This window comes from Polypterus senegalus, chromosome 10 (genome assembly GCF_016835505.1).
Source record: "Polypterus senegalus isolate Bchr_013 chromosome 10, ASM1683550v1, whole genome shotgun sequence".
Classification (NCBI taxonomy): domain Eukaryota; kingdom Metazoa; phylum Chordata; class Cladistia; order Polypteriformes; family Polypteridae; genus Polypterus; species Polypterus senegalus.
This window is the reverse complement of record NC_053163.1, coordinates 143,887,130-143,914,420: the sequence shown is the minus strand read 5'-3', so window position 1 is coordinate 143,914,420 and position 27,291 is coordinate 143,887,130. Positions and strand designations below refer to the sequence as shown.

Genomic DNA, 27,291 nt, shown 5'->3' with positions numbered 1-27,291 from the left:
AATTTAAGATATCTAACCCTCTAAATTCAAGCCAACTCTCTGCTAAATACACAGATACTGGAACAAAGGTTGTACACGTTAGAATTCTGGTGAACATGTGTAACCCAAAACACAGACACAGATGACTTGTTTAGGTTAACTCATTTATTTTACATCCATCCATCAAGTATTTAAAAAAAAAAAAAAAATCACTCCCATCGAAATATTCCCATTTTGTTTGCTTTACACCCTTAAATGAAAACACACAATCGAATATTTTTTACAGCTTTACTTTCTCAATGCAATCAATAACATCCAGGTGAAAGATATCACAGCTACAGTTGAGAAGAATTTAAAAAAATAAAAAACGAGAAACACTGAAATTAATAAAGGACCCCGTCCCCATCCCAAATAATATTTGTAAACTCAATTAGGTGTAAGTGCCCACCATTTCCATTGCAGACCATGGTTACTGGCTTCCTTCCACCTGTGATCAACTGTAATCAGTGTGATTAGTGAAGCTGCTTCTGGAGCATTCATTCCCTTGCTTGGCAGTGCAACTGACAGCAAACAACGGACTATGGGAGGCAAGCAACTTTCAAAAGATCTCAGGGACAGAGTTGTGGACAGACATAAGACAGGAGATGAAGACAAAACATCTCAAAGGCTTTACCAATCCCAAGGATCACAGTAAAGTCCATCATAAAGAAGTGGCAAGTTTTTGGTACTACTAGGACCCTCCCTGGATCTGGCCATCCCTCCAAACTAGACGGAAGAGCAAGGAGGAAACTGGTAAGATAAGCTACCAAGAGGTCAATGGCCACTTTGAAGGAGTTACAGGATTTTATGGCAAAGAGTAGTCATTTTGTGCATGTGTCAACAATTTCACAAGCAATCCACAATTGTGGCTTGTTCGGGAGGGTCGCAAGGAAAAAGCCACTTCTCAAGAAGGGCCACATTAAGGCTCGTTTGAGCTTTGCCAGAATTCACCTTGAAGATTCTGATGCCAAGTGGAAAAAAGGTCTTATGGTCAGATGAGCCCAAAATCGAACTATTTGGCCTCAATACCAAATGGTACACCTGGTGGAAATCCAATGCAGCTCACCATCCACAACACACCATGCCTACAGTAAAGCATGGAGGTGGCAGGATCCTGTTCTAGGGGTGTGTCTCTGCTGCAGGGCCTGGGGCAATCGTTAGGGTAAAAGGAAAAATGGATGGGACAAAACGTCAAATTCTTGAGGAAAACCTGCTAACGTCTGCCAGAAAGTTGAAGATGGGCAGAATGTTCACCTTTCAACATGACAATAAACCAAAGCACACAGAAAAAGTGATTACACAGTGGCTGAAGGAGAAAATGTCCTCATGTGGCCCCGTCAGAGCCCAGACTTAAATCCCATTGAAAATCTGAGGAAAGATTTGAAGGTAGCAGTCCACCAATGCTCACCATCCACTTTGACCAAACTTGAACAGTTCTGTAAAGAAGAGTGAGCAAATATTGCTCAATTTAGATGCGCAAAGCTGATACGAGAAGAATCTCAACAGACTGTCATTAAAGCAAAAGGTGGTTCAACAAAATGACACTGACTTTGGGGGATGATACTTTATTACTCTGAGTATGTCTTGTTTTTAATTTTATTTATGATTTTTTTTTTTTTAGCTGTGATATCTTTCACTTGGATGTTATAGGTTGCATTGAGTAAGTAAAGCAGGGAAGAAGTATTTTTTGTGTGTGTTTTCATTTAAGGCTGTAAAGCAAAAAAAAATAAATAGGAATATTTCAAAGGAGGGGATTATTTTCTATACCCACTGTGTGTGTGTGTGTGTGTTATATATATACAGTGGTATGAAAAACTATTTGCCCCCTTCCTGATTTCTTATTCTTTTGCATGTTTGTCACACAAAACACATTTAACCATTAGTCAAATATAACACAAGTAAACACAAAATGCAGTTTTTAAAATGTTTTTTTTTTATTTAGGGAGAAAAAAAAAACCAAACCTACATGGCCCTGTGTGAAAAAGTAATTGCCCCCTGAACCTAATAACTGGTTGGGCCACCCTTAGCAGCAATAACTGCAATCAAGCGTTTGCGATAACTTGCAAGGAGTCTTTTACAGCGCTCTGGAGGAATTTTGGCCCACTCATCTTTGCAGAATTGTTGCAATTCAGCTTTATTTGAGGGTTTTCTAGCATGAACCGCCTTTTTAAGGTCATGCCATAGCATCTCAATTGGATTCAGGTCAGGACTTTGACTAGGCCACTCCAAAGTCTTCATTTTGTTTTTCTTCAGCCATTCAGAGGTGGATTTGCTGGTGTGTTTTGGGTCATTGTCCTGTTGCAGCACCCAAGATCGCTTCAGCTTGAGTCGACGAACAGATGGCCGGACATTCTCCTTCAGGATTTCTGGGTAGACAGTAGAATTCATGGTTCCATCTATCACAGCAAGCCTTCCAGGTCCTGAAGCAGCAAAACAACCCCAGACCATCACACTACCACCACCATAATTTACTGTTGGTATGATGTTCTTTTTCTGAAATGCTGTGGTCCTTTTACGCCAGATGTTAACGGGACATTTGCCTTCCAAAAAGTTCAACTTTTGTCTCATCAGTCCACAAGGTATTCTCCCAAAAGTCTTGGCAATCATTGAGATGTTTCTTAGCAAAATGGAGATGAGCTCTAATGCTCTTTTTGCTGAACAGTGGTTTGCGTCTTGGAAATCTGCCATGCAGGCCGTTTTTGCCCAGTCTCTTTCTTATGGTGGAGTCGTGAACACTGACCTTAATTGAGGCAAGTGAGGCTGCACTTCTTTAGACTTGTCCTGGGGTCTTTTGTGACCTCTCGGATGAGTCGTCTCTGCGCTCTTGGGGTAATTTTGGTCGGCCGGCCACTCCTGGGAAGGTTCACCACTGTTCCATGTTTTTGCCATTTGTGGATAATGGCTCTCACTGTGGTTCGCTGGAGTCCCAAAGCTTTAGAAATGGCTTTATAACCTTTACCAGACTGACAGATCTGAATTACTTCTGTTCTCATTTGTTCCTGAATTTCTTTGGATTTTGGCATGATGTCTAGCTTTTGAGGTGCTTTTGGTCTACGTCTCTGTGTCAGGCAGCTCCTATTGAAGTGATTTCTTGATTGAAACAGGTGTGGCAGTAATCAGGCCTGGGGGTGGCAGGAAATTGAACTCAGGTGTGATACACCACAGTTAGGTTATTTTTTAACAAGGGGGCAATTACTTTTTCACACAGGGCCATGTAGGTTTGGATTTTTCTTTCTCCCTAAATAACAAAAACCATCATTTAAAAACTGCATTTTGTGTTTACTTGTGTTATATTTGACTAATGGTTAAATGTGTTTGATGATCAGAAACATTTTGTTTGACAAACATGCAAAAGAATAAGAAATCAGGAAGGGGTCAAATAGATTTTCACACCACTGCCCCAATGCCTATGGAGCTCTGGACCTCAGCACTTCCGCCACACTCGGAAGTGCTGTGGGGGGAAGAGGATCGGGGACACCCGAAGTACTTCTGGGTGTGCAGCCAGCACTTCCGCCACAGTGGGGAGTGCTGGCGGAAGATTGTCAGGAGGCACCTGGAGCACAACCGGGTGATTATAAAAGGGGCCACCTCCCTCCATTCGTTGGCTTGAGATGGGTAGAAGAAGGACGAGGTCTTGGAGGAGAGGAGGCAGCCTGAAGGGAAGGAAGGCATTGGTTGTGAGGCCTGGACTTTGGGGGTTGTGGTGCACTTGTGTAAAGAGACTGTAAATAAACATGTTGTGGGTGACAAAACGATGTCTGCCTGTCTGTGTCCATGCCGTGTTCCACTATATATTATATAAAATATTAAATCTGTTCTGTCACCTTCAACTTGTCCGATTTTAGGAGGTGGACAATGGTGGCTGAAAATGGATTTGTGAACCAAAATAGAACTGAAAAAGGTATGCTTACTCTTTACTGCATGACAATAGTCAAGGGTTTCTTCAACCTTCAAACTTAAGCTTTACTTTCTTCCTCCAAAATAACTATCACACATGCAATTTGCAAAATAATGAATGATTCCCTTTTATAATATTCTAATGTGTATACTTCTGTTAGGCAGGATATAAATATTTTAAATTAAAAAATGGAACTCTCTTAGTTAAAACTATCTAATTGAATAAACTTCTGTTAACGAAACTCCTTTAATGGTAGATGTTGTCTTTATAAGTTTAGGAAAGCAGTACACAGCAGTATAAGAAGTCTACCTATGAAGTGTAGATTGCAGCAAGGAAAAAGCAAACAAATCAACAGTTCAATAAAAAAAAGACAATATCAAAGTGCTAATTAATAGATTTTTTTTCCCTTATAACCAGCATCAAAGCATAACTTGGGCCAAAGAATCCCTCCGTAGTTTTTTCATAATAAGAGGTCAAAAAGCCCCTAGGCTGTTAATAGCTCTTGTTTATTTATTTTTAAACCAGAAGACAAACCTACCCTTCCCTGGTTGAAAGTGGAGGAATTCTGCTCCCCTGGTCCCCAGGAACTTGAACCAGTCCTTTCATCTAGTCCTGCTATTAAGTTGATCATTTAAAGAAAGAAAAAAAAAAAAACAAAACAAAAACAGTTTAATCAGATTAACAGTTTCTTCATGTATATACAAGGAGACGTACACACACGGACCAAGACAATGAATGTAAAGCTTGCCTTTGCAGTTACTGAAAGAAATATAACTTTGCACCTCAAGATAATACAAGCAATAAAAAAGTAATAAGTCTGAAATAATCAGCAGCATTAAAAATGTCTACTTCTTAATTAAAATATACATCATTGGTTGGGCAACATTAAGACAGTCTCCATTAGTACTTCATAGGGAAAACACAATCTTCCTATAAATGAGGCCAGTCTGTATTAGAGATGGACAATACTAAACTTTTCCTATCTTCATATTCTTAAGACAAATTCATTATTTTATACAGTTACCAAGCCTAAAGGAAAAGGTATCAAATTCAAATATATGCACAAAAAACCTTTATGCTAAAAGCAACTCTTGCATAAACACCCCAGTAGCAAAAGTTGGGTGTAGGTACAGAGAAGCATTTTCTTTCTTTTTTTTTTATTGTAATCATTCCATACAAATAGATCAATTTTTACAAAAAATAGGCAACGGAGTAAAACTTAAGGCTTGTAAACATACCTAAATTGATGAGTTTAATAGGGCAATACAGATGAATGGAGAACACAGAAGCATTTTTTAATGCGCTATCACAGAAATGGGTTATACAAAACCAATTGTCAGTCCGAATTAAGTAAGCAAAAGAGAAAACCAGAAATCTGATCATCTATGGTTAGATAACTTTGAAACTAACTTATTTAATGACTGAACACATTTAAAACTTGTTTCACTCATGTCTATGACAGATATCATAAGGATTTTGGCAAGTCAAGCGATCTATGGTTTTGCTTCCATGTTGCAGTTAACATGCAATATACTCTACCCAATTGCTACTCTACCTTCAAGTAAACCAATTACTTACTACTATATGACAATTTGTATTAGGAACTGTATCCTTCCTAGCCCCCACCTTTCATCAAATCCTTCTGTATTAAACAGGCCATATTTGGTATTATAAATACACAAACTGTTTCATAATTTGCAGCTGAGCACATTATGGTCTATCGACAGAAGAAATTACCGGTATACAAGCTAATTCAAAAAGCTGTTAAGTGTCCACTGAGAAAAAACAAAAATGAAACACTTCACGGTAACAAGCCCTTGCTTTGTGTAAAACCTGATAATTGTTTTGGACAGCAAAACGTCAACAACGAATCAGAACACGCTGCACTAGTAAAACATTTCAGCTATTGCTTCTATAATGAACATACATGAAGTAAGCACAACATCAGTAAATAACCTACGGGCATCATTAACACTACCTGAATGAACCAATCAGAGCCAATGAAGTTGTGCGCAAATTCTGGAAGTTTACTAAGGCTCCAATGTTCTTCAAGCGATGACTGGACAGGTATAATTAGATTTGTTTTAGCAGACAGTTTTTTGGGGAAGACGCTGCCCTGTTAGTGCCCTATGTAAAAAACAAATACCGAAAGACACTGAAGATGGATATTCCAAAGTTAAATATACAGTGCATTCTGCAGTGTAAACTAGCTTTCAAACCAAAGATAAAACGGGAACCAGAAAACTTAACATTTGTATTTACTGACATTGCTTCATAAAAGTTGTTAAATTGTCAAATAAGTGCAATTATTGCTACTGTTCACATGAGGTCTTCCTTTTTTTCCTTGTTACTCCAAACCATCCACATCTATGTGGCTTAGTATTTTTAAAAATGTCCGATTGTGCTTTTGTTATGAGCAGTTACAACTTTTTAGCATTTGTTATTTATAGACTACTGTTTGCAGTGGAGTATTTATATAAAAATTTGCACTGATAAAAAGTAAACTGTTTTTATTTAAATGGAAAAAGTACTTCTTACTTCTGCATATTTGATAGGCTGCTTTTATTACTAAAAGGACTTAAAACGCTTAAATAAAAATGCAGTGTAAAAAGGGAAAAAATAAAATGGTACTCTTCCTGAATAAGCAGTTTAACCCATTTGTTTAAGAAAAAAACAACCAACCATACCTTATACCCTAATATACCAAATTTTTTTTTTTTTTTAAACTTGTTAGAAAAATGTAACTGTAACCCCTAACAGTTTGTGCCTATAATCTTATTCTTTCAGTCACCGTCAGATTGTAGCCAAAGATGAAGAGGGGGTGTATACTTGTAAATCAACAGCACTGTGTGTGGACTTGGCCCCAAGTTTGCCATCTCATTTTGCTACAACATTCTGACTTTAACTCCTGCAACTGGGTCAGTTGCTCACCCTACAATGAATAAGCCAGTCTATTCGGAGAGAGAGAGAGAGATAAAGAGAATTAGAACCTCAGACTTCTCCAAGTACTAATTCTCAATCCAACCACATCATGCTAGGGTGGATACTTCTCCAGCATACCTTGGAAATCACAGTCCAAAGCAGCCAAGAACACAGCATCCATCACATACAAACAGTAGAAACACAAAACTCAGGTTAGTAACCATCCACATGACAGTGAACATAAAACAAAGACTCGGTGCAACTGCTGAACTTAATTCCCAGCAGGAACAATATGGATTCTATCCTGGCCATGGAACGATTTACCAACCTTTTGTCTCTGCACAGATATCCCAACCTTTTGTCTCTGCACAGATATCCCAGGTGATTTACTGTCACTGCTGCATGCTATTTAGGCCATATATTGCAAACTAACTTGCATTCATAACCTCAATATTTACCATCAGTCATTTTGTCAATATGTACTATTCTCAAATTCTCTGTAGCAAATGTTCAATATGTTCCGTTAACAAACACAATTATAAAATATGAAGTATACTCAAAGATTATGCCATTCCTAAAATTAAGTTCCTGTTGTATTAAGTCTGAGGAGGATATGATCATGGAAAGAACATTCCCTTAAGCTGAATGTGCGAGATAAAATCGAGATGTGCCAGGATGGGCTCCAGTCCTGAAAATATTCTATAGTCCATAAAAATAAATTTTAAAAACTAAAGTGCTTGTATCTTATTAACTCTGACCTAGTCAGAACATACATTACTATTTTATTTAAAATAAAACAGATGTAACAATTATCCTCAATTTATCTTGGGCCCCAGAAATCTCCTCAACTCATTGAATGAGTAACTACCTTAACCTACTAGTGCACACAATGGTGAAATATTTTAATAAAAGTACTATGCAACTATGATCTGCAAATTGCTTTACCTAAAAACCGGATAAATACAATTCATTCAAATTAAATGCTGGCAAACAGGTCATACCTGTAATACCAGACTTGATGACACTGGTCACATAACGTAATTTTATAATTGAGTGTGTCATTAAATGTGAGAAGTTATGAAATAGCAAGGTTATATAAAAAAAAACAAAACTTTTTTATATACATCATATGTAAGGAGTGAAAAAAAACAAACATTCTACAAGACAGTAGTGAGACCAGCTATGTAAAATGGGTTGGAGATATTGCCAATGACCAAAAAACAGAAGACAGAGCTGGAGGTGGCAGAGTTAAAGATGTTAAGATTTGCATTGTGTGCGACAAGGATGGACAGGATTAGAAATGAGGACATTAGAGGGTCAGCTCAGGTTGGACGGTTTGGAGACAAAGTCAGAGAGACGAGATTAGGTTGGTTTGGACATGTGCAGAGGAGAGATGCTGGGCATATTGGGAGAAGGATGCTAAGGATAGAGCTGCCAGGCAAGAGGAAACAGGAAGGCCTAAGAGAAGGTTTATGGATGTGGTGAGAGAGGACATGCAGGTGATGGGTGTAACTGAGCAAGATGCAGAGGACAGGAGGATATAGAAAAAGATGATCCACTGTGGCAACCCCTAACAGAAACAGCTGAAAGAAAAAAAAGAAGATATTTAGGGACTGATGAGAGTTACAGTCAACCATGCCTCATTTCTTGCACTCTGTAATAACACGCTTGTTTGACGGGGCCCTAAAGTGTGATGGTTAGCAGTTTAAAAACAAATACAACATATTCAAAGAAATGTCCACAGCTTATAGAAATGGAGCTGACAACTGCACGATACAACATGAAAACATGAATAAATAAAAGGTGGAAGAATGGTAGGCATCATAAATGCATTGCACATATAATAAGGACAGAAAGGAGGAGGAGGAGCGTGCAAAAAAAACAAAAAAAAAAAAGAAAACCACATTTTAATTTTATATCATTTGTTTATTATATAGCTTATCTGAATTTTATTGTAAATCTTTGGATAGAAATGTTTTAGACCATGAGTGCTAGAAATGTGATGTCTTTGTGCCTTTCCTGCAAAGCTTAATTACATTCATTTGCATAACTGTGCGTGTTAATGAACTCTCCCTAATGAATATTCATAATATCTTTTGCTTTTCTCTAATTAAAAAAACAACTGCAGACCAGCAATACTGTGGTGGGGACGATGCTCAGAGCCTTATACCTGAGTAAATCATCCAACTACAACTAATGCATGACAAGTCCACGGAAGATTGCCATGTGTGCTAATAAAGAGTAAGAGGTAAACCTACCAAATCCTTCAAACACAGGCTGTATTATGTCGAGAAGGTGCCTAGGCTACTTTAAAATGTGCTGATTTTCTTAACACTCTAAGTTGATGATTAAGCAATTGATTAAAAGGCCTATTTAATAATGCATGGAAGAATAAATAAACCGTTATCCCAGACTAATTACGTTAAAAACCATTAGTAAAATAGTCTTTGAAAATGAAGATGTGATCATAATGCACATCAACAGAGCAAAAGCTGTGAAATGTGATTGCATGCTGCACACATGAGGGTAGAGTTCAGCTCTTAATTATGCACATTACTGCTTATATATATTCATAGCATCCTTCATTTGTATGCTTAACAAAAACAACCCTATTAAGATTATTGAGCACAAGAACAAGTCAGTTAAAGGACACAGAAAACTTAAACCAAGATAAAAATCATAGATTTTCCATTTGCATGACCCATACTTGTGCTACCGGGAGTTGGCAACCTGTCATTGCCTAAGCTTAAAACTTAAATCTCCTTCCAAATCCAAGATTTGTTTACATACTCTGTATGAAGAACTACAAGGGTTTAATGCCAACTATTTGATGCAAAAAAGTCTCAAATGTGATGGACAGAAAAGCAGGAGAAGACTACAGGATTTCACAAGCAAGTAAGATCTGCATAACTACACAGGTTGATGTAAAACAAAATAAAGAATATGTATATAATTGCTACAATAATACAAAATAAAGAATATGTATATAATTGCTACAATAATACATTTCTGAAGATAATAATTCATTACATTTATAAGATGTAAATTGTACATGTGAACTACTCATCTCTAAAGGTGTGCAGTGCCAGTTTTATCACAGCATTTGCACTAGGATTGAGAAACTCCAAGAACAACCAACACTTTAACAAATTTGTGTGTCCCCTCTGCACTCTTGTGGGCTGCCACAACCCACTCCACACTGAGAGGTTAAACAACTACTCTTTGCTCTTCAGAAGCAAAGGAGGACAAAAGGGTTTTTCAAGGCGGTGACATTCGACACCCTTGGCGTCAGGCAGCCAACAAAACTACCAGATCCTGACCTGAGTGACTCTGCCACAGTGGAATGTGACCTTCCACATAAAAAAAGCCTTTCCATGTGAAAACATTTCCCAGGAGGGTTTCGTCAAGTAGTTTAGCAACCTGCAGCCCAGGCCAACAGGTCCAAGGCCCAACCCACCACCCAACCCCCACATCACCTAAACCCCACCATCTGCTGGACAATTCTAAACAAGCAAAAGCACTGCATGAGTGACTAACAAAATGCATCAATAAAGGGAATGGAGACGCTCACTTGTTTAGCTAATGTCCTAATAATATTCAGCACAAAAATCGATACAACTTTTCCTGTGTCACTTGCTACCTTTTTTTTTGGCAAAAAAACTTTCTAACAGGGTCTCATCTAGGTTTCCCAGTATTAGGAAGAACAGGAAGGGGGGAGGGGCACTACTTCCTGTCATCAATCAGATCAATCCCAATGTCACTCACAGCAAGGCCAGCCTTTGCAGGATAATTACTATGAAAAAGTGAGGGGGTGGAGGGGGGAAAAAAGACAACAGTTCTATATTGCTGTGTGAAACATTTCTGTGCTTGCACACCACCACCAAGATATTCATGTATATAGTTGGAGGATGGGGGATATGGGGCTACAGTCAAACTAAACAAGATATGGATAGGACTATGATTCAAATACAAACACAAAGGTACCAAAACAAAAACTTAAATTGCATAGTTCAAGAGTATAGAACATGACTTGTACATTCACTATTAAAATCTATCCATCCATTTTCTAACACACTTAATCTATCACTGGGTAACAAGGTGGCTCCAATCCTATGCAAGCAACATTCAGCAAAATGTCCAAAGCTACCTGGAAACAGGTCCACACAGACTAAGAACATGCAAACCCCAAGTGACTATGCCAGTATTTAAATCTCAGCCTCCTAGAGTTGCATTACAGTCATATTAATCGCTGTGCTATAAGCAAGTAAGAATGTCACGATAACTTATAAAAATGCCCATACTACTACTAACAGTACTAGCACCTAACTTAAATCACCAAATTATTTAAGAAATCAGTATTCTGGTTTGATTATCTCTCTGATTCTTTAAGCTCCTCATAATACGGCTTCACCAATTATTAGATCTATGATGGATGAAGACCAGTGCTGAAGATGTAGGCACATATGCATAAGATAATATTTCACCTCAAAAAGACCTATCTGAGAAACATCATGGGAAAAGAGAAAAAACATGTAATTGTGTACAAGTGTGCCTGATAAGTGTTGCTTCAACAGCTGAATATAAAAAGCCAGGGTTTCTTCTACAAGGCTTTAGGTAATCAGAACATAGAAAAGAGAATAAAGGAGTATATCGGGCATTTCGACTTGTGTTTTCTAATAAATGAAGTTCTGTTATTTTATTTCATTATTAATCATGGCCCTAGAGAGTGGTGTAGAGTGGTTTACTGAAAGTAAGTAAAAATGTGGCAAAAATGTGACAGTATTGATACTACTACTTACTGCTCCAAGTCAAAAGGGACAAACCACTCCAAAAGAAGACTGCATAAATTTTGGCACAAGGTGACTCAATCTCACTTATAGGTGGATAAACATCTAGACTAATTATAAACAGTAACCTTGCTCATCATATACACTTAAAATTAGTCTTAAAACACCACAATATTTCCAGTGAACAGTAATAAAAAAGTCTTGTTCCTTATTCGAGCTTTACAGTAGTTTCAGGACACTGACTTGCAGTGTAATCATATGACTGCTACCAGGTCTGTCTTCCAAACCTTAAACTTCAGCTAAAAATACATGTAATCTCACTTTCAGCTTCTTGATAAATGAAACCTGCAATTTTTTTCTAGAATGCGCAAAGGGCATAGATTTAGCCAACATATTGTCAATAAAAACCTGGACAATCATTCACACCAATATCAAACTAAATGAGAAAGCAATATCTAAAACTGAGTCAATTTGCATAAGCCCTCCATGTGCTTGATTGATAAAACAAAACTCAATTCGGTGGTTAAAGGAGGGGGTTGGGGTATGTGCTAGGTACATTTCCTCTTCTCACACACTCCACAGGTGGCCAAAATAGCACAACAGCTGAGATAGCAATAGGTGCTTGTTGGAAGCCAGCCTTTTGTCCAAGCAAGACCCTACAGGACACAAACCCCTGAAAGTAAACATAATTCAACATTTCTCACTAATTTCCACGTAACACCTACTGTAGCTACCCCCTCCCTAACTAACATTCAGCAGAGGTTTTTATTTCCAGTCAGGATTCAGTTTTCTAATTTTTCATCAGTTAAAAATAGTACAAGATTGTTAGAATCATATGGGCTGAGAAGTTATTCCTAAAATATAAAACCTAGTTTTCTCCACGACTATGCAATTTCTGAATTCTTAATGTCAAAAGCATTAAATTGTCAATTTCAACTCAAAAATAGCACACTTTCCAGAATACTCAAAAGGAAAAAGATTATTTCAGCATCTGTCCCCTATAAAAATGAACACACACACGAACACATACCTGCACCCCCAAACTGGCTGCTGGCAAGTGTGGTTGGTCTGTTTTTCCCATTAGCCAATGGTGGGGCAAACATCTGTGTAGAAAGAAAAAAAAAAAAAATCACATAACTTCAGTCTCTCAAAAGCAACCCCTACCCCACAGAAATGTGCTACTCTACATTCCATTCAACGGTTTTTTTTTCCCTCTAACACCTTTAAAACAGAAAAGCATGAGGGTAATATGAATTAATCTAAAGAAGCTGTAACTGGATATTCTTGGTTATGCAAACCTTATTTCAGAAGCACAGCAACACTTAAACTTGGTGCTCTGTTTAATACTATAAGAATTAATATCAAGCAGCCCAAAACTGATTAGGTTACATGGTTGCTATGAAAGGTACTCAAGAAGTCAAAAATACTAAAACAGAAAAGTAATGTTAGAACATTCAACAGGAAGCAAGCATTTGACACTTAAGTGAAATTGTAAACGTGTGCCAAGCAAAAGATGCTGTTGATATTCAATGAATGCAAACATTTCTATACAAATGAAAATGTATGCATAACAAAAATTGATTTTAGAATTTAGCTTAAATCTTTAAGATATACAAAACCCCAATGTTTCATTCATACACTGTCTTGTTTTTTTTTTTCTACACAATAACACAGTTTCTGATTGACACTTGAACCTTTCATTTTTGTTGGTTACCATTACTTCTTTTAGAACTACACTGTGTGTAATCTTTGCAGATATCACCATTGATTACTGACCTAAATCAGGCAAATTAAAAAAAAAAAACTCTGAAATATCAATAACCACACACAAAACTTTCATAAGCCTGCATATTTAATGACAGAATTGAGTCATTAAGATTCAGTAATGACATCAAGTCTTAATTTTATAAGCATAAAGTAAATTACAAACACTTAATTTTTTACATTTAATTAATGATTTTAAAGAAATGGGAAAAGACATACTGGACTGCAAGACATCAAAGAATGTATTCACTTTTTTAAATTATGAAAAGGCAAAAATTATACTTATGAGCAAAAAAGAAAAAATTAAAAATTGACATATGAGACAAGTGTAATAAGCAGCTTAACTCCATTACAGATCAGCACATTAAAACACCAAACAAAACTAATTAACACATTAAGTATTTTCAATTAAAGTGTATCTTCTGCCAGGTCTATTCTTTCAAATAGCCAACTCACCGCGCTGAAATCAAGCAGATCGCTCAATTCTTTATCCGTCCCCACTGTTCCCATTCTCTGCTGCTGATTCATGCCACTGATGTGTCAACTGCTCTGCAGAAAGAATTTAAGAGCAATCATAACCAACAAAGCCAGTGGCTTAATATTAAGATTATGTATGGGGGGGTGGGGAAGGAATACTAGGGATCACTTGTTTCTTTTTCCTTGCAAAGATATAGTTTTCAGAAAAATGATACAAAGAATATAAAAAGATAATCCAAAGAAGAAGTAATTGCTATTAAAGCAAACTGAAAAGAATAAAAAAAAAAGGTAATTTGCCTTCCCAATATGTTCTCTTCTATAGCAATCCCTGTAAATGCCTGCATGTAGCTCATGGAAAGCAGATAAGCATAACTGTCAAATTATTTCACAGGTGAAAGGCACACAACCAAGCACTCTCTATGGTTTAACACAAACATCACTAAAAACCAAACTTGCATCCACACAACTCAAATCAAACCAAACCCACCCACGAGCTTTCACATGCCCTTGAGAGAAGAAGGGAAACCCAATGCAAATGCATTCCGGATCTCTGGTTTGTAATTTTTATACTGCTGAGAAGGCTGCGAAAGGAGCTCAGTCTGTCTGCAACTCCAGCCTCAAAAACATGCACTAAAATTAAAATTTACTGCCATGTCAGAACCAGAAAGAGACACCTGCGACCCTGTGATGAAAATCTCTTGCCTCAGGTGAAACCGAGAATGTTTTTTTTCTATTTGAGGGGTTGATAAGGATGAAATATATTACTCAGGACTTAAACCACCAAGAGTAACAATATGTTATTTGTGTGTTTTTAAAACAAACGTTCTGGGTATGCAATACATACATATGTCAACTTTTTTTGCAAAGACTTCTTAACAGTAGGAACACATTTATCCATTCATTTACTTAACTGACACTTCCCAACACAGGCTACAATGGTAGACTCCAGACCCAGATGAACACTAATCTAACACGAGAGCGCACCATGTACAGACTTGGTCAATACAACATCAATCTCAAACCTGACAGAATGTGTCTTGTCGGCGCAAAGGGATTTCAAAAGGCAGATGCAAAACACACATTAAAAAAATAAGCCAAGGATGAACAAGTTCAAGTGGTGAAGTATGAAAATGCTGAATTGTTGTGCTGCCCAGCGGAAGATATGCTCCTCAGATTTAGTATTTATAACCTATCCATAGATGTGTAAACCCTACTTACTTAATTTCAAGGTAATGGAGACTACAGCCTACTTTGGCATCACTAAACGCAAAGGCAGGAACCAGCCCTGGATGGGTTTATTACAGAGCACATCCAAACAGTCAACTATCACATATGTCAATATATAGCAGCCAATCGAACTATCACTTTGGGATACGAGAGGAAACCCAGAAACACAAAAATGCATTTCTACATGAAGTTCAGTTGTTGATTTTATGGCTACGATCATACAAACAACATACATTTCTTAATCCTTTTAAGACCTGTCAGGTTTGCAGGACAGGACGGGACGGCCAGGACAGAACGGGACATTGCAAGCCGAGCTCATTTATACACCTACAAGTGTGCTCACACAATACAAAATTTGCAAATGACAAATAATCAAGCATGCATACATCCATCTTTTGGACTACGAGAGAGATCTGGGGAGGAAAAAAAAAAAAAAAAGCCATGCAGTCACAGGGAGAACATAAGTACTCCATAAAGACAACAACCTAACACATATGACTTACTGTACTTCATACTATATCAACGGAAAGTTCAAGGAGGTTATGAAACCATATTTTATATAGATAGAAAAATACACACAAGACAAATACTTATTAAATGCAATTTTTATATCAAAGTACCAGTTCATAAAATTCATTCATTTTTAAAAAATACTTCACACACATTCACAAAAAACAAAATGGTTAATGAGCATATAAGAATGAAAACACTAAAGTGAATAACAAGCAAATTAAAAAGAAGCAACTTTTAACTCTGAATTCCACAGCATGTTAATTGAGAGCCATTAACAAAACTGAAATGTGAAGGATTGACGGAATACATTTCATATCACAAAAAGACTTGAACAAATAAAGAAATGTACAAGGAACATAGCATGCCTCTGATGAAATGGGCCATTAACACCTACTGAGTTTTGGACATCAAAAACTAAATTGTTACAAATAAAAATGCAAGCTGTGCTCATTTTACTTCAAAAAAAGATGATAATGGTCATACTTGAAAAGTAACATTACAGTATATTCAATACAGCACATTACGGTAAGACTTAAAGTTGCATTATGTTTATAAAAGGAGTTTCATAACCAGGGGAAACTAATTTCAACTCCCTTGTGTCAAACTAAATGAAATTCTCTCATCACTGAAAACTGACTCAGCATACAAAGTACAGCAAAAATGCATTTTTAACATATAGATGCCTTTAGTACACAAACTATTCTATTCATTCTTAACCTCTCCGTTTCCACCGAGGTTACAACCCAGTTCAATTGCCTTCATACCAACACACAGTTTGAGTGGCACTCTTCACTACCAGGAATCTCTCTCTCACTCTCCATTTATGTTCCTTTGGAAAGGCTCCATTCCATCTCCATCCTTGCTTGCCAGGCACCCAAAGTAATAGTTTCTCAATACAGTGTTTGGAATTAGCTACCTCTCACTATTTGAAGTGTTCCAGGTCTACTAAAATTTAAGAGCCTCTGAAGGTCAGCCTCTTCACACAGCATTGCTTACCTTTTTTTTTTTTTTTTTTTTTTAACTATGGGGCTTAAAGATGGATTTCTAGGATTTTTCTCTTTAGACTCCCATGTTTTATTGGTGATGCTTTGTTAACAGGTATCTCTGGAACTGTTTGGTCTTGCTGAATAAACCACAGTACTGTATTTTCTAATTGTACGAATGAGTTTGATCTATGGCAGACTATCTTTAACAGCATATTAAAAGGCAACCACTCTACATATTCTAATATCTCTAAGCAGCCTTGGGGCTATGGAAAAAACACCTGCTACACAAACAGCACAATGTATGGCATCAGTTATTTGATTTAAGTGACATCATAATAAGTGGAACACCCAAGAAATCTGAGCAAAACAAACGTTTTTGATGAATTCTGTATTTGTCATTACTCAGCTATGTACACAGCTGTTAATCGAATGAAAAGCAAGTCAGTAATTATATATACATACTGTATGTTGCACTCATTTGAATAAAAGCTTAAAAATGCATTTTGAAATTATAGAAACTACAACGATACCATTTTTATTTTTTTTTACCTAATACTAAACAGCAATTGCTTTTGGACCAACAAATACGTAATGTATATGATTAAAACATGCTACAATGCGACTTAAACATGGGGATAAAATTCAGAAATGCAAGTCAAAATACTCTGTTGTATTTTTCTTATTGGCGAATGAGCAAAGACTGCTGCATCCAGTCACCTACTATACACTTGACACCGATCGTTTCGCACGACTGGCGCTCCACTCTTCACCTCGGGACTTGAAAAGTATGCCTCGAGCTAACGGGGCATCCCCCTTACCTCAAGGGATTACCAAGGATTCGGACAGCCAATGTTCACGTAATAACAGATTTAAAGCACTTGAGCCCAGTGCCATACAGCGTTTGCCTATCTAACAATGAACCGTACATTACACAGAGAAATACTACATTGAAAAACGTCCCAAGAACTTTTGCAATTTCAGGCACTACTGTACAACAGCATAGGCTGGTTGAGTTGCACATGTGTGTGGAAGATTAAATTTGGGACTTAAAGTCCAATGTCTCACCCGCTACCAACATATCAAAACTACCAAATATGACAGAATCGAACCTCACTGAAAACCACAGAATGACCTTTAGAATGTTCGAAAAACAAAACGAGGTGGCTTCGCATACTTCGCTAAAACTTGTCAAGTGATCTCCTTGTTCTTGATTTCCACCTTCAATAAAGGAGACAGAAGCAAGTGGGAATGAATGTAGCAGCGAATCTCTCGCCAAAGTACAGAAGTCCCAATCGACCTGCCAAGCAACTCGTACCAACTCTTCGCAGAAACGTCATCTCAGGACCTCTAAAGACACAGAGAAGTCCATCAAAACGGGCGTGAATTGGGGCGATCAGAAGGTACCAGGTTCTTTTTAGACAGTCGCCCATAGGCCGGGTTCAGAGATGGTGTCAAATCCGCCAATCTAACCACCCGAAAAAAAAAGGCCGAAAGCCAAGTACGTGTTGGTCACCCAGACAAAAGGAGTAGAGAGCCGTTCGCAGCAGCACTACCACCGCCGCTTAGCCCTCCAGGGACCTGCAAAGGAAAGGAAGGGGGGACATTTCCTGCCAAGTCCTACATAAAAAGTGATCAACGACTCCAAAATATTACTTTTCGGGTTCTTTTTATGTTAAATCGCAAGGAGGCGCATACGAAGGGTTGTAAAATGTTCAAACAAACAAAAACAAAGCAAAAAAAAAAAAAATACTGCAGCAGCAGCAGGCGGCCGGCCAGAGGGGGCCGCTAAACTTTTGGGGACGGAGTTTTAAAGTTGAGAAGGAAACAAAGAGACCCCCTCCCATCTCCTCTCCAATTTTCAGACTCGTCTCCGCCAAGCCCTACCTCACTAAAAACATAAAAGTAAAATAAAAGTTTACTCACCCCACACTCCACAAGTTTTGCTTCGTCGGTGTCTTCTCAGCGTTCCGCAAGTGTGTGTGTGTGTATTAAAGAGGAGGAGGAGAAGGGGGCGGTGAGAGAGAACTTCACGACACGGTTACAAAAAAAGCGCCCCCCTCGCGCTGGAGCAAGCGAGCGTGCCTGCCTGTGAGTGCGCTTAACGGTTTTCTTCACCTTCTCAGTACTTCAGCTTCTAACCGCCCAAAACCAGAAAACAGACTGACAGTCGAAAAGCCCCTCAAACTTCAAGCGAATCTCCCGTCGCGCTCGCTCGCTCTCCTTTTTCTTTTTCTTCTCCTCCTCCTCCCCCCGGGCGTCTGTGAGACAGCCGGGATCTTCCTTTTTACTCCCGCACCCGTTGGATTGACTCTACCGAGCCTTTGTCGGCTAAGATCCTTCGTTGACTCACTTCCCGTCTCCCCGACTCATGCGTCTCCCTTTTCCCCTTTCTCGCTACAACTGAGACCATTTCAGCCTCAGAGCAGACATCTTAGCAGCCTTCCACATTGTCAAACCCAGCGCTGTATCCCTCCGCCACTAATAAAAAAGAGCTCGGTGACGGCGGTGTCCGATTTCAAACGGCCCACAACACTCCAATTAAAAATATGTATATATGTTTCTACAGTACTTTCAAAACATCATAGGATATAAATGAACATATCCGTCAAACTAATTATATCATATCCAAAGGAAACTTGGTAACACAATTCGACCATTCTGTTCTAATAAGAAAAATATTTATGTATCTGGGGACTATTCACAGCAGCGGAAGAAGACATACAAGGGAGGGTGAAAAGGAGGGAGGAAGAGAGGCGGTATTGGGAGAAGCAGCCGCGGCACGAGATGGAATGATAAACCTTCAGAAGTGCAGCCAATAAAAAGGCGAGAATATGCTGATGGACGCGAGAGAACTCCTGTCATCGGTCAAGTTTACGCAGGAGTACCCGCCTCTATCCCTGCTCCGCGTGTTCGCTGAGGCTGAGGTTAACTGAGAGGGGCTCGAGCAGAGGGCGGCGAGAACTGGGATTAATACGTTGCTTAACGCTGCCGACTGCGCTGGAAAAATGACCCATCTTGCTTAAGCCGGCCACTAGAAGTATACAGTATTAGTGACGTTGCGTCTGCTGCATGAATCAGATCTTAAATAACAAAATACCGTTCAACATTTTTTTTTCTTTTGAGAATATGAGATATGTGTCTGCTAATTGAATATCATATCTTGTCCCTCTCGTGTTGGGAAACACACTAGTTCTTTGGGACCATTTTATAGGTAAGATAGGTTTAGGAAATGATATAATATTATATAAATTATAATAATGATAAGGTCCCTCACGAGAGGTTGAACATCAAACTAAAAAAGGTATGAGTTCAGGGCCTATTGTGACGAGGGCTTCAAAACTGGCTAAAACGCAGGAAGCAGAGGGTGATGGTGTGAGCAAGTGGGGTGACAGCCTCAGGCCCTGCGAGTAAGGGGGCCCTGTTTTTGAGGTCCGTGTGTCCCGTTCGAGTGGATTTGTCAAGTTATATTCTCCAGTTATATTTTGATAAAGTTTGTGTGTCATCTTGCAAAAATTTGGCTGGATATTGTAATGAGAAAATCTGGTGTATGTTAACATTATTTTTATTACATTTGTGCACAAGTTTATACTGTCCAGACATATCAGTAACAGTGTTTGACATAACTGTCCCCACGTGGGGTTGGTCAGCCCTAAGGCCGCCTCTGGGTGTGAGGATACTTACTGTATATGAATTGACTCTTCCTATGAAGTCAATAGACCGATTGGGAGAGCATAAGGGGTCATGAGGTCGCTGGAAAGGGGTGTGTGTCACTCCTGATATCTATGCAAAAGGACGAAGGTCCAAATCTTTAGAGTCCTGGTGCTTCCTGTCTTGCTATATGGTTGCGAGACATGGATGCTATCCAGTGACCTGAGATGAAGACTGGACATCATTGTTACTGCGTCTCTACGGAAAATCCTTGGGTACCTTTAGTTTGACTTTGTAATGAATAAGCGGTTGCTCATGGAGTCCCGAGGTACATTACCTGCATTGTGAGGGAGCGTCAGTCTCAGCGCTACGGCCATGTGGCACAAATCCCCAAGGGTGATCCAGCTCATAAGATCCTCATTGTTGGGGACCCGAGTGGCTGGACCAGGCCAAGGGGTTGCCCATGTAACATCTGGCTGCAGCAGATAAAGGGTCATTTCCAGAGGGTGGGACTGGACCACATATCTGCCTGGGGAGTTGCAAACCGAGATCCCAAGTTGTTTCGTCATGTAGTGGGTGCGGCAACGCATTTTACCAGTGCATGCTCCTTGACTTGACTTGAGTTGATCATACTAAGAGTGGTGTCCCTCAAGGGTAAGTACTGGGGCCACTGCTATTTTTAATATACATAAATAATCTGGATAGAAATATACGCAATAGTCTGATTAAGTTTCATTTGATACCAAGCTGTGTGGGATGAAAGATAACGTACAATCCATTGAGGAATCCAGAGGGACTTGGGCAGCTTAGGGGCTTGGGTAGATTTGTGGCAAATGAAATTTAACATAAGTACATTTAAAGTATTAAAAGTAAGAGTTATAAATATTACATTTGAATACACAATGGGAGTACTCCTTATGAGAAGGACCTAGGTGTCATAGTGGACTCTTCACTATAGCAGCCATGCCACGTGCACTACAAAATAGGTCACCCACTTAAAGCTAAGCATGTTGGATGGAAGACCATGGGTTGCTGCTGGGGCCAGCAGGGGGCACTTAATCTGTGTTCTCTGTGCGGATCTCAATGCCGCAGTGTAGTGACTGTGCTGTAAAAATGACGCTGACCTTCGGATGAGTCATAAAATTGAGGTCCTTATTCTCTGTGGTCATTAAAGATCCCTGTGCATCCTTCGTAAAGAGGTGGGTGTACCCTTATGTCCAGACTAAATTTCCCACCACAGCCTAGTCATTCTGGCCCCCTAAACATCTCCAGTCCCAAACCTCTCTCACCCTTTCACCACCTAATAGCTAATGCGTGGTGAGCATACTGGCACAACCATGGCTGCTGTTGCATCATGCAGGCAGGTGCTATAAGTTGGTGGTGGTTGAAATGGCTCCCCACTCTCTATGTAAATCACTTTGAGTAGTGAGAAAAGAAATAATATAAAGAATTATTACTATTAACTTCCAGAAAGAGCTCAGAAGCAAATAAGAAGGCTAACAAATTGGTTATATAGTGCCCTGATGTGTGCTATACAAGTCACAGGAGGTTCTGCTCAAGCTTTATAATGCACTGGTGAGGCCTCATCTGGAGTCCTGGGTGCAGTTTTGGTCTCCAAGTTAATAAAAAGACATAGCAGCGCCAGAAAAAGTCTAGAAAAGAGCGACTAGGCTGGTTACAGGGCTACAGGGGATGAAATATAAGGGATTTGAATCTTTTCAGTTTAAGCAAACATGGATTAAGAGGTGTCCTGAGTGAAGAATTTAAATTTATAAACATAATTAGGACAGTGGATTGAGACTGTTGTTTTGAATTCAGTTCAACGGGAACACAGGGAGACAGTTGTAAACTTGTTCAGGTTAAATTGCACACAGATGTTAGTAGTAGTAGGGTGTTGTACCGTGTTAGCCATTATGGATGCTTGATTTCTCATTACACAAATGTTAGCACATTTTTTTCTTCGCACAGAGAACCATAGACACATGAAATAAGTGAACAAGTAGTGTGATGGACAGTAGAACTTCAGGGGTCTTCAAAACTCTACTTGATTTTATTTTAGAGGAATTAGGTGAATAAGATTGGCAAACGTTTTTGGGCTGAATGGTCTGTGGCCAGAGGCTGCACATTTAGAGGCCCGTGGTCATCCAGCCATATTCGGAACTTGGAGACAGAGAATTCCTGTCTGGACAGTCAAAAGGTTTTTCTAAGGTTCTGATGTTCTAATTAAGACAAGTGTGTTTGGTTTTGTTGGTACTGTGGCATAATGCTTAGTGCTACAGCCCCCTGAACCCTACATCTTACATTCACATCGTTCACCCACTGGTTGACTGTGTGGTATTTGCACAATCTCTCTATGTCTGTGTGGGTTTTCCTCCCACTTTCCCGATAGACATTCATGTCAACCAATTTGGCAACTACACATTGGGCTACTGTGGGTGAATGTGAGCATAGCCAAAACTAGACAAGTGGTTCATCCCAGGTTTTTTGTGTGCCTTGTAGTTGATGATGTCTGGCTTGGCTGTGGACCCCCTACACCTACAAATTAAATAAGCATGTATGGAAATAAAAATGTTTAATTAAAGCCTCCAATCATTTTTGTCTGACCTGTAAAAACTAGTGTCTGATGCTGCCAGGATTGGCCACCCATAGCTCAAAGGTTCAGTTAAGTGAGTTAGACAATGGATGGGTTGGTGGATTATTTGCTTGAACCAATGTACAACTCACAACATTTATGATTGCTTCTATATAACTGTGATTAAATCACTGGCTGGCATATTATCACTGAGTCTGAACCTGCAGTCTCATGCTTTACAGTTCAATACCTTAGACAGTTGGGATTAACACTTTCCAGTTATTTTGCTCATTGACAAACAGTGAGCACAGGGTGACCTTTTACTTGATTGTTCGGTCCTTTGGCTATTGGGGAGCAACTCTCAACAGTTACTTTCGCATGAAACTTTTAAATCACTCTTTATTTTAGCTATTAACCAACTTAACTATACTGTATATATGGTGAACATCTTCTGAAAGCACATAGCTAATACAACTGTATTTGTACAAACTTTACAAATGGTAAATAGGAAGGTTAATTCTGAACCAATTTTTTAGTAGATTTTTCTCTCCCACTGCCAGCTCCTTCCAATGACCACCACACCATGCCTACCATATCAATAACCCCTACCTCTCTAACTGGTATGGCCAGTAATGAGTTTACTTCTGACCATCAGTACAGGCTCTCCATAACTGATGACCAATTATGAAAATAACTTAGACTACACACAGGAAAATCCCCAGGACCAGATGGAGTCGTTTTGTGAGTTCTTAAAGGCCCGTGTGGACCAGTACTATGGTGTCCTGTGTCACCTGTTCAGTCTGTCATTAAGGGTACAAAAAGTGCTGCTGCTTTGGAAAACATCCTGCGTTGTTTCTGTTCCAATGAAGATGGGTCCCTCTTCACCTAATGACTACAGACCAATGGCACCTTTGTCTTGCATCATGAAGACCCTGAAGAGGCTGGTCCTGGGATATGAGTCCTCTTGTGGTAGACCACCAGGACTCACTGCAGCTCACCTATTGGACAAAGCCTGGAGTGGAGAATGAAATTATCAATCTGCTCCACAAGGCCTATTCTCATATAGTAAAAGCTGTCAGGACTGTAAGGATTATGTTTATTGATTTCACCAGTGACTTCTATTTCATCCAGCTCTCCATGTTAAGGGGTAATCTCAGAGATATGCAGATGAATGAGCTTATGGTGTCCTGGATAACAGACTATTTGTTGAGCAGACCACAGTTTGTGAGGCTTAAGGACTGTGAGCAACACTGGAGCACCACAAGGAACAGTCCTGTCACCCCTCCACTGTACAGCTTGGACTATGAGTATAACATCAGGTTGTGTCATTTGCAGAAATTTTCTGTTGATTCTACATTAATGGGGTGTATTGATAATAGAGGTGAGACAGAGTATAGAAGTCATGTGGAAACATTTGTTGGTAAAAAGAGATTTGTCTGCAACTCAACATCAGTAAAACCTACAAAGTGGTTGTTGACTTTCACTGCACCAAAGAGCTTCTTCTCCTGGTCATGTTAACAGAGTGGCTGTTATAATGCTGAGGCATTGTTACATGTACTTGGGGGTCCACATCAGTGACAGGCAGGGCTGGTTTTGTAACAGAGTAACAGCAGAAGAAAGGGCAGAGCAGACTCATTGTTTCTTAGGAGACTGTTCTTTAATGTGGGCAGTGACATCCTTTACATGTTCTACAACTTTGTGATGGCCAGTGTGATGTGCTGGGCTGGTAAAATCACTTTGAGAGAAGAGTCAACAAATCAATAAGCTAATTAAGAAGGCAGGCTGAGTTATGGGACGCCTTCTCGATGCCTTGAAGGTAGTAGAGGAGAAGAGAGTGAAGAGAAAAACTGACAGTATGAACAATGCTGCACATCCTCCCTCTGACACAATGGCATTGCAGACTTTTAGCAAATAAAAATATTCAGCCATCATGTTACACGAAACCCTGCTGGGGTTCATTTTTTCCAACAGCAACAGAGCCTTACTGGGACTATAGCTGCCCATTAGAAGTTTTCTTTCTTTTAAGTTTTCTTCCATTTTAGTATTTCTGGTATATATTTGGAAGGGGTTTGTTTTATTGATTTTATAGTGCCTTTCATATCTATCTATCTATCTATCTATCTATCTATCTATCTATCTATCTATCTATCTATCTATCTATCTATTGCCGGCCAGTCATCCCAGCCAATACCCCCAGGCTGCCAGGTGGAGCTCTCCCTGCAGCATGGAGGTTCCCAAATGCCAGCAGGGAATCATGGACAGTGGAGTTTTCCTTTACAACCCTGCTGGATACCTTGGGGGCCAACAGAGGACACTGCAGAGAGGCCTAAAGACTCTTACGTGCCCTATAACCCGAAAGTACGTCTTAGTCACAGCAACAGAAGGAATGACGTACTTCCGGGTTGAAGAAGAGGAGTGATCATCTGAGCCAGAAGTGCTAGGAAGTTACATGGACTGCGGGTTTAGAAGCACTTCCGGGTCATGGACTATAAAAGGACTATGGGAGATCCCAGACGTTGAACTGAGCTGGGTGGCAGAGTGGCAACGCATCTGGGAGTGGAGGATTATTGTTTATTGTGGATTTGTTTAATTATATGAGTATTGTGGAAAGGAGGGTGCTTTCTGCACTTATTTGTCCAAATAAAAATTTATTATTGGACTTTTACCTGGTCTCTGACGTCTAGTCTGAGGTTTCAAGGGGATGACAGCGCCCCCTATCTGTCACACTATCTATCTATCTATCTATCTATCTATCTATCTATCTATCTATCTATCTTTCTATCTATCGATTATATAGTGCCTTTCATATCTATCTATCTATCTATCTATCTATCTATCTATCTATCTATCTATCGTAGCTTAAACGACGGGGTCACAAGGGTAATCTTGGACATGGTCTGAACTGGCAACCTTATTATCTGGAGTAGGGTATACGAGCCATTAGACTACCCTGCAAATGTCACAGTGATGAGAATATTTTACTTGTGTTGATTTCAGTGGGCTGTCCACAGAAAACCATTCTTTATTTTACAAATTAGGCATTTCCATGTACCATATTAACTGAATCAGGATTTATTCAATTAAAAAAATGATTCATAGAATGTTATCAATGATAAGGGATGACAAGCCAATCACTTATTTTAAATTCCAATGCCTTAGCCACTAGGAGGCATCACAGTCCAAACTGTCATGAGTTATTGAATGGCTAATAGTAATCTACATTTTCCTCCTTAATGTGTGGGACAAAGACAAATTTTTCCTTGATCTCCCACTCTGCACCAAAGTTTAAAATTACAAACAAATAATTCAGACATTGTTATTAAAGTGAACATTGCAGACTTTCATTTATGTGTATTTGCATACATTTTGATTGCAGCATGTAGAAATGACAACACCTTTTTCTTCACTGTCCCCCCATTTCTGGGCTCCACAATGTTTGGGACAATTGGTGTCACAGGTGTTTGTGATTCTTCAGGTGTGTTTCATGACTTTATAAGATACCTCAGCTTGCTTCTACCCTTTGGAGTCTGTAGTTGTCATGGTTCAACATAAGGACAAGAGTTGTGCCAATGAATGTCAAAGAAGCCATTATGAGGCTGAAAAACAAGAATGAAACCATTGAAGACATCAGTAAAACCATAGGATGTCCCAAATCAACTGTCTGGAATATCATTAGGAACAAAGAACGCATGGTGAGCTCAGTGACCAAAAAAGAACTGGTGGGCCAATGAAGACCTCCACTGCTGTGGACAGAAGTATCCTCACTATGGTAAAGAAAAAGCCCCAACTGGTTGTCCGACAGATTAGAAACAGTCTTCAGGAGTCAGATGCAGATGTGTCAGAGACAACTATCAGCAATCGACTTCATGAACAGAAATACAGAGTCCATAATGCAAGATTCAAACCACTAGTTAGCCCCAAAAACAGTATGGCCAGATCACAGTTTGTGAAAATGGACTTAAAAGAGCCTGCAGAATTCTGGAAGAAGGTCTTGTGAACAGATGAGGCAAAGATGAACCTGATCAGAGTGATGGCAAGAGCAAAGTGTGGAGACGAACTGCCCAAGATCCAAAGCAGACCACCTCATCTGTTCAACATGTAGGTGGGGGTGTTATGTGTTGGACATAGAGAAGCATCTGATCTGTTTAAGTTCCAGTAAAATGTTTCCAAACTTCATCCTATAACAAGATATTGACCCAAACAAAGTGCTAAGGCAACATGGGAGTTTATCAAAGCTAAAAAATGGAAAATTCTTGAATGGCCAAGCCAGTCACTCGATTTAAATCCAATGGAGCAGGCCTTCCATATGCTGAAGAGAAAACTTAAGGAGGCAAGCCCCCGAAACAAGCAGGAGCTGAAGATGGCGGCCTTAGAGGTTTGGTAGAGAGTCACCAGAGAAGATGCTCAACACCTGCTGATGTCTATGACTCACAGACTTCAAGCGGTCCTTGCATGGAAGAAATATGTGACAAATCCTAA

The 27,291-nt window shown here is 39.2% G+C and overlaps 1 protein-coding gene across 4 annotated transcripts in view; it reads right to left on the bottom strand.

Moving 5' to 3' along the window:
• Positions 1–19,077, bottom strand: part of tcf3b (transcription factor 3b) — a 50,921-nt gene extending 31,844 nt beyond the window's left edge. Inside the window, exons 1-4 of one of the 4 annotated variants that reach the window (XM_039766936.1) lie at positions 18,516–19,077; positions 13,846–13,938; positions 12,656–12,728; positions 4,455–4,531 (exon numbers count right to left, since the gene is read on the bottom strand). In XM_039766936.1, the coding sequence (XP_039622870.1) occupies positions 4,455–4,531; positions 12,656–12,728; positions 13,846–13,917 (222 nt within the window). In that variant the 5' untranslated portion in view covers positions 13,918–13,938; positions 18,516–19,077. The remainder of the gene's footprint in view (positions 1–4,454; positions 4,532–12,655; positions 12,729–13,845; positions 13,939–18,515) is intronic. The other 3 variants (XM_039766935.1, XM_039766933.1, XM_039766934.1) reach the window with 3 other exon arrangements.
• Between the last annotated feature and the right edge of the window lie 8,214 nt (positions 19,078–27,291).